The sequence below is a fragment of the Silene latifolia genome, chromosome Y, assembly GCF_048544455.1.
Source record: "Silene latifolia isolate original U9 population chromosome Y, ASM4854445v1, whole genome shotgun sequence".
In the NCBI taxonomy this organism is placed as follows: Eukaryota; Viridiplantae; Streptophyta; class Magnoliopsida; order Caryophyllales; family Caryophyllaceae; genus Silene; species Silene latifolia.
Window position 1 is genome coordinate 354,114,068 of NC_133538.1, and position 12,853 is coordinate 354,126,920.

General features: G+C 37.3%; 2 protein-coding genes across 4 annotated transcripts; both read left to right on the top strand.

Annotated features, from left to right (window-relative positions):
• The first annotated feature begins 7,477 nt into the window (after positions 1 to 7,477).
• On the top strand, positions 7,478 to 8,620 carry LOC141631654 (putative disease resistance RPP13-like protein 2). The gene is made up of 4 exons (XM_074444293.1): positions 7,478 to 7,688; positions 7,789 to 7,997; positions 8,158 to 8,277; positions 8,381 to 8,620. Exons 1-4 carry the CDS (start codon positions 7,478 to 7,480, stop codon positions 8,618 to 8,620), a joined length of 780 nt encoding a protein of 259 aa, XP_074300394.1.
• A 25-nt stretch (positions 8,621 to 8,645) lies between these two features.
• LOC141633752 (putative peptide/nitrate transporter At3g43790) lies at positions 8,646 to 11,542 on the top strand. Of its 3 annotated transcripts, XM_074446172.1 has the most exons (9): positions 8,646 to 8,733; positions 8,914 to 9,024; positions 9,104 to 9,193; positions 9,387 to 9,449; positions 9,548 to 9,655; positions 9,764 to 9,808; positions 9,898 to 9,985; positions 10,588 to 10,630; positions 11,276 to 11,542. In XM_074446172.1, the coding sequence occupies exons 3-7, from the start codon at positions 9,161 to 9,163 to the stop codon at positions 9,934 to 9,936; spliced, it is 288 nt and encodes a 95-aa protein (XP_074302273.1). In that variant the 5' UTR covers positions 8,646 to 8,733; positions 8,914 to 9,024; positions 9,104 to 9,160; the 3' UTR covers positions 9,937 to 9,985; positions 10,588 to 10,630; positions 11,276 to 11,542. The 3 variants fall into 3 exon arrangements, 1 of the variants encoding a protein (XP_074302273.1); XR_012538527.1 differs by lacking the exon at positions 11,276 to 11,542 and having other exon boundaries at positions 9,364 to 9,449; positions 10,588 to 11,263; XR_012538528.1 differs by lacking the exons at positions 10,588 to 10,630; positions 11,276 to 11,542 and having other exon boundaries at positions 9,364 to 9,449; positions 9,548 to 10,313.
• Positions 11,543 to 12,853: the final 1,311 nt, after the last annotated feature.

Below are 12,853 nucleotides of genomic sequence, written 5' to 3' on the forward strand. Positions count from 1 at the left end.
CGGTTAGGTGTCCAAGTTGTTGACTTCTTTGTGGATATCTTTGACCTTGCTCAATATGTTGACTCGGCCAATGGGTGCGAGAATATGCCCCATCAATATATATATATATATATATATATATATATATATATATATATATATATATATATATATATATATATATATATATATATATATATATAGGGTCGGGGTCAGGTGCGAACTAAAGTACGGTGCGAACCATACGAACTGACTTAAAAATCCCATTTTCAAATACAAACACGGCACACTACTAACTCTTATCCCTAATTTTGTTCTTGCACATTCATATCCACCACACAACCATCACCGCCAACGGCTTTTGCACCGCCACCGAGGACCGACGAGGCACCGCCATTCTCAAGACCGGTTGGAGCTTGTCGATGCCCCACCGGAGCTCCGGTTGTCACTTCCTAACATTGGTTACACTACCGACTCCGGCCTTTCAATTTTTCCCATTCCCGTCGTGCATCCTTGCTGTGGTCACCATAATCGTCATCGTCGTCGATGACGCTTGTTTTCGCCGTCCAACCGCTGACCTTTATTCGTGGCTTCCATCGCGGCGACAAAACCATTGATGTTACTTCGTTTTGTGTAGATCTAGTAGTTATATCTAATTTTAAAATAACAAAAGTGAACCACGATTGATTCCGGCGAGGTTCGACGTTGATGGAGCTGCGATGTCACGGATTTATCTTCACCGATCAGTTTTATGGGTCGTTTATCTTCACTTCTTTCCTCTCTTCGTTGTTCAATTGATATTGCTCCATTAATGTCGTCGCACGGGTAGGGTAGCTGTTGGTCAGGGTGTCGTTGATTTGTTTGAGTCGCATCGTCGCCGGAGATAAGGCTTCATTTCATAGGTTGCAGAAATAATAGCTATGACGAGTGAAGTAATTTCAAAATACAATCACCGATCCGCTAGTCACCAAAATCAATAAAATCAAACATAGAACGCCAAATTGATGTCCTTACATACACCCTCTACGCGAATACTCACCAGATATTTGTTTTCCCCAGAAATAGATGCATCCCTCTGATGATCCAGAGTATAAGATAGTCCCTTCTAATAGTGATGCTTCGCTTAAAGCGAGTGTGTATATATGATGTGTTTGGAAATGTAGAGTCATGGACTCATGGTTAATGTATTGATTTATTTGTTAGAAAAGGAAAAAGTAAATTATTGATTGAACACAAATTCTCATTTGTGACGGGCTCTTTTACGTCATAAATTGTGACACCCAAATGTGGGTATATGACCATTTCTATAATAATTTGTGACCATTATTTGATAGGTATGTATCTAGTAGTTTAAAAGAGTGTATCTACTAGTTTAAAGGAGTTTATCTAACTAACTAAAAATATGTATCTAGTCATTTAAAGAAGTGTATCTACATAGCTAACGGCATGTATCTATTAGTTTAAAAGAGTAAATCTAACTAACTAAAGATATGTATCTAGTAGTTTAAAAAAGTGTATCTAATTAGTTAAAGATATGTATCTAAAAAGCTAAAAATGTGTATCTAGTAGTTTAAAGGGATATATCTAGCTAGCTAAACATATGTATCTAGTAACTTAAAAAGGTGTATCTAACTAGTTAAAAGTATGTATCAATTAGGACGGGAAAGGCGTGTATCTAACTTAAAGGAGTGTGTGCATTTAGCCACCTAATTTAACCCTTAAGTAAAAGTATGGGTTGATTTATTTGTTAGAAAAGGAAAGAGTAAATTATTGATTGAATACAAATTCTCATTTGTGACGGGCTCTTTTACGTCAAAAATTGTGACACCCAAATGTGAGTATGTGACCATTTCTATGATAATTTGTGACCATTATTTAATAGGTATGTATCTAGTAGTTTAAAAGAGTGTATCTACTAGTTTAAAGGAGTGTATCTAACTAACTAAATATATGTATCTAGTAAATTATAGAAGCGTATCTACATAGCTAACGGTATGTATCTATTAGTTTAAAAGAGTGAATCTAACTAACTAAAGATATGTATCTAGTAGTTTAAAAAAGTGTATCTAACTAGTTAAAGATATGTATCTAGTAATTTAAAGAAGTGTATCTAGAAAGCTAAAAGAGTGTATCTAGGTAGCAAGAGGTATGTTTCTAATTTTCTAACAATTTAAAAGAGTGTAACTAGCTAGGTCTGCCCGAGAAAACTGTACTTCTTGCTTTAAATACGTATAATTTAGTTTTTTGAACTTTGCTTTTGTTTACTCAGAGTTCCCCTCATTTGAAAACTAGATTTACTTCCCTATTTGTAATCTACTTACCTAGTTTCATCCCAAATTGGTTTGTACATTGACTTTCGAGAAGACTTGGTTCATGTACAGAATAGTTGAACATGACATTGTTCGTTATCTACCAAAAACATTCTTAGTTATGTTCCGTTTATTTGCTTACCTTTGATCAAAAATACCCCTTAGTAAAAAATAAAACAGAATAGTTGTATAGTTGTAATGAATGAGACATGTCATTGTATAACGTGCCAGCCGCTGGTCATAAGAGTGAATCTAGTAACTTAAAGATATGTATTTAGTAATATAACAAAGTGTATCTAGCTAGTTAAAGATATGTATCTACTAATTTAAAGGAGTGTCTCTAACAACATAAGGGTATGTATCCAGTAATTTAAACAAGTGTATCTAGCAAATGTATCTACTAACTTAAAGTAGTGTATTTAGCTAGTTAAAGGTATGTATCTAGTAATTTAAAGAAGTGTATCTAGCAACTTAAAGAAGTGTATCTAGCTAGCTAAAGGCATATATCTAGAAACTTAAAAAGTGTATCTAGTTAGCTAGAGATATTTATCTAACAACTTAAACGAGTGTATCTATCAACTTAAAGGAATGTATCTAGCAATTTAAAGGAGTGTATCTAGCTTGCTTGAGGTATGTATCTAGCAACTGAAAGGATTGTATCTAGCTATCTTGTATGTATATAGAAAGTTAAAGAAGTCTATTTACTATTTTGGTAGCTAGATGTATCACTAATACAATCGTCTAATACAATCGCATACCGGTTGAAAATTGATTGTCCCTATACACTTTCTTAGGAATTTCCCCATTAGATTAAAATACTCACAAATCTTAAACAATAGTGCAATTCCAAAGATTCGGAGATAGTAATCTTCTTGTGGGTTTACGACAAGGAGGAGGTTAGGCTTCCTATCTAATTTAGCACAATCCATGAAGCATGGGTGCGTCTAGTCTACTAAATGCTTCAACGTTTTTTCTTGTGTATTTGCTTGTGTGATTTGTTCGGGTTGGATGAACTGCTGCTCTTTCTCCTACCATTTGTTTTGAAGCAACTTATATAAATAAATATGTAATCTATTTTACTGCATCTTGATGATTGGGATTGTGTTTTGAGCTAGCCTTTTGGAAATGTAATAGTTCTTTAAAGCATCAATGTAAGTTTATATTTAAATTTTTACCATAGATATTCAAAGGTATGTATACTTCTATAGTGAATGTATATCTACTATTCTACTGGCAAATCAATCTTGTATGTAGACTCAAGGGGTGATTATTATGTGAATGACTCGTGTTTTCAGGAAGAAAAGAACAAGAAGCGCAAGTTGATTGAAGTTGCTCCGTTATTTTCATTGTGAGCTGCAGCAAATCCTTGGAAACCAGGTGAAGACATTATAAAAGATGCTAGTGGTGTATTGTAAAGGAGTATAGACTGCCACTCACCACCACCTTTACTACCTCCGCCGACCCCCACTCACCACCATCACATCTAAGGCAGACCAACACAAGTATTTCCTTATACCACCAAATGACGCCGACGACTACTCCGACGACCAATTACCCTAGTTGTCACTCCTTTTTCCCGACTCTGTACAAGCATAATAGTTGCACACAAATCCAGGGTTATGGCACCACCAAGCAAGGCAAACGTGACAACCATGTCGAGACCTTGATAATTGCTTCTCTTGTAGTTGATAGAGAAGAGCACTAGGGATGTCACCACGGCTAGAAGACAAAGTACTCGAGCATACGCTTGTTTCCTTTGCAACAAAAATGCTTTTGTATAGAGTATATCATACACTAAATTGAGCTCAATCTCAATGATTCTGATAGCTTCTGAGGCGGGTTTTTTGAGGAAAAACAAACGACTTTCTTCTCGATCCTTCAAGCTTATAAGCATCTGCTAGGAGGCCTTGCACTTTCATATAACAGTTATGTGCATCTCTGACCATATCATCATTTTCCTTCACATCATTCCAATTATCAGATGATGATGTTACATAACTGCTTTCGTCTGTGCTACTCTCGCCTCTAATTCCCGCATCCTTGAGAGTAACAGGAATATTAGCACTTTTAGCGGAATAGTACTCTTCCATCAACCTGGTGTAGTTCGGTGAGGTCTCTTCAGGTTTTCGGGTAATTGAGTCTCTTATATTTTCGACACTGGCGGAATACAGAGCGCATGTTCGCTCAATGTATTTGACACATCCGTCAATAAACATAAGCATAGTTGGTCACAAATACACACGCCGACGACTTTGTTGATCACCAATAATAACAGCGACTACATCGTCGGCCACCCCTGACTCCACTCCTTCCCAACGCCAACATAATCATTCAATGCGACCATCACCATCTATCGCCGATGGTCACAAATACACACGCCGACGACTTCTCTAAAACATTTTCCTCCGTCGTCGGCCACCAGCACTCATACAACAATGACCAACATCACCCCAAAACGACCCATTCCTAGATCTACAATTACCAACATCCAGGTCTGGTCGAGGTACAAGGACTCGATGTCCACACAAGGTAGCCGGAGTGGAGATCTGAAAAAAATGAAATAAAAGCTCAAAAATCTAATTGCATTGACGATATTATTGGAGGCGGTTGTTTGGTTGGAGAAAGGAGGAAAAGCATAACTCACCGCCTCACCGGAGAAAGAATTTAAAGGTCGGAGTTCTGACAATGCGCAAAGGTGATAGAAAAAGAGAAGGTATGGCTGAAATTGAAGATAGGAAGACTGAAGCTATGGAGATCGCCGGGTTCTTTGGTAACGGTGATAGGTGGTGGCCGGAAAAATGTCACCGGCGACGGGATCGTGCTAGGTGTCAGTTTGTTGGGGGTGAGGATAAAGTTATGATGGGTGAGGCGTGTGATATAGTGTTGAGGTTATTAGGAAGAGTGATTAGGGGGTGTTTGGTTCAACTCATAAAGGTATGAGGTATGGGTTTGGAATGAGCCAAACTCATACCAAGTGTTTGTTTGGCAAAAATAGAGGTTTCATGCCCATACCTCAAACCCATGAGGTATGGGTTTACCATACCGAGGAGGAGGTGCCACAGATGAGATTGATACCATGGGATCAGTAAAAAAACCAAAAACATGAAAAAACTTAAATGGTACATTTTAAATAATTTTTTTTTCATTTATTTAATCAACTCTTCATTTTCATGATTTTTTAGTATCAAAAATAAATATTTTTAATGTTGTATTTTAGATTTTTCAACTTTCATGAAGTTCGATCTCATTCCACCCAAAATTGAAACAAACACATGGTATGGGGAATCAAGTTCCAAACCCTTACCACCCGGGTATGATTCCTGATTCCAAACTCATACCCACGCGCGAACCAAACATCCTTATAGTGTTTGGTTATTGACAGCTATGATTTAGTTCGTAAGTTCGCACCGAACTTTAGGTTCGCACAAGATCCTATTTCTATATATATATATATATATATATATATATATATATATAGGGGGGTCAGTCGAGTAACTAAAGTTTCTGTGAACCGAACTGCATTTAACTAATTTAGAAAATAATCTTAACAACAAAACCAACCCATCGCTCTGACTTCATAAGACTTCCTCTCCTTATCCTTTATTATGTTAATCCACATCCCGCCTAACTTCCATCTCCATCATCCACCACCACCATCCGTCGTAGTTTCCTGACGACCGCCGGAGACAGTGCTATCCTTCGCCAACTACGCAGACAAGCGGTGCGCTCTTCTTTTGTCTCTCTTATTTCTATTAATAAGCTATGGATTTTCTAACAACTTCCATGAATTGCAGATTTGAAAGACGGTTGATTAGAAACCCAGAATGGAGAGTGGAATGAGTGCATCCCATGATTTTGAATCGTCAAAATTCGATCATCATCATCATTCGCTACAATTCTTCTTCTGATCGACTTTCTCCCAATTCAATCTTCCTTCATCGCATTACAAGTGAGTTTCGCTACTGCTTTTTCTTCTCTCTTTCTTAATTCCGCATTTTTCCTTTTATATTTCTTCCTTTTTATTTATTTCCTTATCAAACTATTTTACCATCCATTTTATTTTTCATTTTTCCAATTTTTTATTGCTGCATATACTTAGGTTTACAATATCTGGAATTTTTTGACCTATTTTTTTATCAATGTTCATTCATATACTGCTCAAATGATTGCTTCAACTGCTACAATGTCACTACTCAATACTAATTTTGGGTTTCGATATTGTAAAGGAGTGTATCTAGCTGACCAGAGAGTTGTATCTAGCAAGGTAAAAGAGTGTATCTAGCTTGCCAGAGATGTGTATCTGGCAATCTAAAGGAGTGATGTGTATCTAGCAAGATAAATGAGTGTATATAGCAAGGTAAAAGGGTGTATCTAGCTTGTCAAAGATGTGTATCTAACAATTCAAAGAGTGTATTTCGCAAGGTAAAAGAGTGTATCTAGCTTGCCAGAGATGTGTATCTGGCAATCTAAAGGAGTGATGTGTATCTAGCAAGATAAATGAGTGTATCTAGCAAGGTGCTGATAAAATCGGTAGGATCTGCTCTGCAACTCTAGGCTAGCTATATCCTCAGACCAAAATGAGTCTTAAGATCGACATTTTGTTTTAAGTCTCGATTGACTCTCATATATTCCGTTTGTCCTTAGTCTAATGCTCGAACTCTGAAAAATCTCTACAACAATATACGGGACCCACTTTCCCTCTCGCATTTTACTATTTATGAATTATGAGTCGTGAATTTCCAAGGCTCAACAAAAACTTTCCTACTTTATCCAAATCGATCTTTGGGACTCAAAATGAGGGACCGTATTTTTCTTCAATATGGCAGTTCAAAAGTGCATTTATGTATTCATGTTAGCCCGCTCCACTTGAAATTGCAGATAAGGCTTTGTCGTCGTTGCTTTTGTATATGTTTTCCTCAAGTATCTATATCCGGTTCTTGTGCAACAGTACAAGGCCTCCAAGATGATCTAGCTAGGACGCAGCAATATTTTCAAGATCTTTGATGCACAAAAAGGAAGTCGAATGCTTAAATCAATCGAGGGAACTTGGCAATGATGCAGAGGACACAATTGACACTTACATCTTTAATGTGCATGGTAAAGGTCATTCTAATCTATTTAGAACCCGCAAATTTGCAAAGCAAATACAAAGGATACGAAAAAGTATAAAAGAAGTGACAACCGAATTAATGAGTTATGGACTGGGAAAAGTCGGCCAAAGAGAAGGTAGCAGAACACGTAATGTCGGGAGGAAAAAACAAAGAAGCTATTCATATGATGATGATAATGAACACGAATACGTAGTTGGGTTGGAGGAAGACATTCAAAAATTGGTAGGAATACTTATGGGTGATGAGGGTAAAAGCCAAGTAACAAATGCTATTTCTATAGTGGGGATGGGTGGGTGTGGGAAAACAACCCTTGCCAAGAAGCTTTACAATCATCCGTATATCTTTTGAAGAATGTTTTGATTATATGGCATGGATTTTCATTTCTCAAGAATGGGATACCAAACATATCCTTTCTGAAATATTGAGGAATGTGGTGGATGGGTGGTCGTCCAAGGATAAGGCTTTGAGTGTGGAAGGATTAGTGGATGAGCTCCGTAACTTCCTCAAAGACAGGTCTTACTTAATAGTTCTTGATGATGTGTGGCACAGAGGGTCTTTGGACGAGAGATCGCTCGCTATCCCTTACGGTGGTAGTAATGTAAGACGCAACATCATCATCACCACACGCAACCGAGATATCATTCAATTGGACCAGATCGCAAAGACATGCATATACATGAGCCACACCTCTAAGTGAGGAGGAAGGATGGGAATTGTTGAATAAGATTGCTCTCAGCAATGTCCCAAATTATGACAAGGAAAGCTATGAGAGTTTGGGAAAGGAAATGCTACAGAAATGTGATGGACTTCCTTTAGCTATAAGAGCCTTGGCTGGAATCTTGAGCGGGAAACAGAACAACATTGGGCAATGGCAAATGGTAAATCAGCCGTGCGGCTCGAGTGATGGAGGGCACAAGCGCCGACAAGAGAGTTAAGGATTTGTCGGCTTTGAGCTACGATGACTTGCGTTACGATCTCAAGCCTTGCTTTCTTTATCTCAGTGCCTTTCCAGAAGATTGTGAAATACCTGCAGGAATGCTCATCCGCATGTGGATAGCAGAAGGTCTTGCCCCTGCAAATGGAGATTTATGCCCTGAAGATGTAGCAATGCAGTATTTAGAAGAATTAAACCAACGCTTCCTTATTCAGGTGGCAAGCTTCAATTATAAGGGACTTATTAAAGCAGTTCGCTTGCATGATGCCGCGCGAACTCAGTATTAAAGAAGCCAAAGACCAGCATTTTTTGACACTTATGTCTTTGCTTTTGATCAAGATACATGCGGATATTCTCCTTCTGTTAAAAGCCAACCACGTCGGCTAGCTCTCCATTCCTGGTAAAAAGTGTTACTTTTTGGATAAATCATAATGTTGCATTTGTTCATGTTGCATTAGTACTCCCTTGGTTTCTCCACTAGGGATGGTTCAAAATGTACTTAATCATAATTCAGTTGTATACCTCTATCAATGTACTTAAGATGTGTTTCTGATTGTCAGTTTGTAATTGGTAAGTACAGGGAGGGATCGAGGATTTCAGGAAGACTTACAAGGAAGAGCATCCTGATTCCAAGGGTATTAAGGAGCTTGCTAAGGATGTTGGAGCTAAGCGGAAGGCCATGGCCGATGAGGTTTATTCTCATCCTGACCTGTGTCCTTCCCTTTAATTTAATTGATTTGCGATGTTGATTTAATTATTGGATTATTCAGGAAAAGAAGCCATATTTGGACAGAGGAGCATAGCTGAAGGCGGAGCATGAGAAGGCCATGGAAGAGTATAATGCTCATAAACAAAAAGAGGTATGTAGATAGTATAGTTTCAGCCTGCCTATGATACAGTGGGATACCTTTTCGAGTTTTTGCCATGAATTTTTACATTTTTCTTTCTTTACTTCGGTAACGAAAATGCACTGAGTTTGTTTTTTGTCTTTCCCATTCTGCCCCCTGCCCGTGTTCATTCCAATATTCAGGTGTTGGCATGTTGATTTTTCAGCTCTTCTTGTATCCACAAATTGACAAAATCTTTGGACCAGTTATGATTGTTCGATTATGTGGGGTATGCTTTTCCGAACCCTCTTACGTGTTCATACTACATGTATACAGTATACAACTGAGAAAGTATATATTGACATTACCTGCTTCAACTTCTTTCAGATGTTATCCATACCTTTGTTACAATGCTACCCTTTCGTAGCATTACTGTCAGGGTTAAGTCTCGATGTGGTGTTAAATAGCGCCTATGTGATAAAAAATGTTATATCGGTAAGTCTGAATGAACTGTAATTTTCATTTATGACCCATATACGAGTCTGAATTGTGAATTATGATATCTGATTTGCATTTCGCTCTCCACTGTTGACGTTTTTACAGACAGGTATTAGAACTAACTCATTTATTCTGCGAAACCGAGCTGTGGTAAGTTCATTTCAACCTTGCTGACATTATTTTCCTTAATATCCAGTCCAACTTTCATGTCTAACGAAGATAAACAAATTGAATGCAAGATCAAGATCAACAAGGAGCAGCTAGCGACATCTCCATGACAACCATGTCTCTTTTCAAAGCGGTTGGCCCAGCTTGTGGAGGTGCACTGTAAGTGTCTACGCTTTACATAAAACATGAATTACTGTACTGTTTTCAGTATTGCAGTAAATAAACATGAGTTCGGTGGAGTTACGTAACCATCTTATTCATACATGTTGCAAAGGTATATCCTTTATTTGTGGCGGTTCGCGTTGCCGCTGGGATTTGCGGTCTTCAATTGATTCGCAACATTTTATCAATCTTTTGTAATTTTGTATAGAGTCCTTGTTGAATGACATATGAATGACTTAAAACAAATGATAAATAAGATCTTTCTTCTTTATTTGCTTCATGTTGGAGAAGAGCCATAAAAGTATGAGGTCATATTAGCACTCCTTGTAAAATGTTTGATGTGGTAGACGAACTTGAGAAATTGCAAGAGCAGAAAAGCGCTGTCAAGCATTTACTTGTAGGCCCCGAGAAGACATCCAGTCCAGTGAGGTCTCCGAGCTACCATCGCTCTCCTATGAATTGTATTCCCCAAGCATCTCCATTGTCAGTGGGAGCACACAAGCCTTAAACTTGCTAGCCCTGCAATAAAAGTTATTCAGCTTAATTTTTTTTTTTTGTGTATCTTCATCAAGCTAAACTTAATCCTGTATGTATGATAGGTAGTAGATTACTGTACAAGACTGTCTCCAGCTTCATATTTAGGTAATATATGTTTCCGTCACATGCCCTTTTTTCAGAAATTTTTATACGGAGTATATATCATCGTATAAAATATTTTTTGGGAGGTGTCAGAGTTTTTCGTCCTCTGTATCTATGTATACTAGTGAACAGGAGCAACAGTGTTGTAAATGTTATTGGTTATTTGGTTTGATTTTAAGTGAATTCAGTTTCCTCATTCATGTATGGATTCTGAAACACTGCTGAGTTCCTGTTTCTGCTTCTTCACTTCTCATATTTCTCAGCTTAAAGAAAGAACTCGTGTTTGTGTGGCCAGCTTCATGTTTTTAATGAGCCATAAAACCATGACTCGCCTTTCACTCATTCAGATCGCATTTTCATCCTTTTTTTACTTGAGTGGATCCAAGTTTGATCAAATTTGTGTGAAGTTGTCATCGCTAACCCCCTCACAGGCACAGCTCATGTGTCAATGTTCTAGCATTATTGTAAGCGAATTGGTAAAATTAGTACTCTCACTTGAGAGAAAATAACTGGATTAAGAAAGTGGACTCAAGAGTTAAATCCCCAGAAATAAGCATTGTAAGACTATAACTTCAAAAAGATGATTTGGCGTGCAAGCTATGCACCTAAGATGTTAATTTAAGTGACCTGCACATCTACAAGTGGCAGGTGTGCGTCGTTGTTCCTGAAGGAAGCCGGAGGATCAGCTGGAGATAAGAAAAAGAAGAGAATCAACTCTGTGCCGCATTCTAGTGACCATGGAGAAATTTACTGATCTAATAGAGGAATATAGGATATTGTTGGAAGGTATGGACTATGGAGTACTAATTTTTTCTGAGACAATGGATTTTGTGTACATAAATTCCAAGCCCTTGTAAAGCATTAATGTAATTCCGAGACTTGAAGTAATCATAATATTCATAAAAGTTTTTTTTTTTGTTAATAGGGTAACTTTGTTTTCTCTCGGGAGTATTCCCATACATTTTACCTCACCACCTAAATTGAAGTAAACGCTCCAAAATCCATCCTGAACTCTTACCTGTTTTTGTTCATCGTTCGAGCCGTAATTTAAAACGTTAGTCGATGGATTTTAATTCATAGTGTAATACGAACCCGGTTCTATGAATAACGTTAGCCGTAATCTAAATTTAGAGTATTATACTTAAGTAATTAGCACTATTTGTTTTCGACAACAACTGCTTCATCTATTTGTTTACCTCGACGTCTACTCCTATACTTGAAATGGTAGATTTAAAACAAATTCATCTGTTAATAGTGTCTATAAAACTAGCCAAACTAATTCTCGAATATATGTGCCTCTATTCTCGGAGTGTATCCAGTACCTTAAAAATATGTATTTAGTAATATAACAAAGTGTATTTAGTTAGCTAAAGATATGTATCTACTAATTTAAAGGAGTGTCTAACAACTTAAGGGTATGTATCTAGTGATTTAACGGAGCGTATCTAGCAACTTAAATAAATGTATCTAGTAACTTAAAGGAGTGTATCTAGCTAGCTAAAGGTATGTATGTAATAAAATAAAGAAACGTATCTAGCCATTTAAAGAAATATATGTACTAACTTAAAGGAGTGTATCTACTTAGCTAAAGGTATGTATCTAGCAATTTAAATGAACGTATCTAGAAAATTACAGAAATGTATCTAGTAACTTAAAGGAGCGTATCTATCAATTTAAAGAAATGTATCTAGTAACTTAAATGAAAGTATCTAGCAATTTAAAGAAGTGTATCTAGTAGGAAATGACACTTTCCATAAGGGTGTCCCGGATACTTTCCTAGTTAAAATATTCATCAATGTAGGGGTTTTGACTTTTGATTAGGTGAAAGTTTTAAGAAATGACAAACGCATCATTAGTGTTAATAATAATAATAGAAAACATTTTATCTAACAAGGTACAAGTATGTATCTAGTAAACTATAGGTATGTATCTACTTACCTTAAACTTGATTAATTTCATTACCGGTTAAAACCTACAGTATCATTTCGCGCTAACATTTGTTTCTTTTATTTGTTTATCAGTATTCGTCTACACGCCAGCACACGATGTGATTGAAGTAAGTGAATCTGACTTTAGCACCTGTGATCGAACCAGTCCCATTGGCGCCTACAACAATGCCGATGGAGAAACACTGATCACTCTACCCCAACCCGGGCCAAGGTACTTTATATGTGGCAGGCTTGACCACTGCAGTGTAGGCCTCAAAGTCCGTGTTCAAGTTCTGGA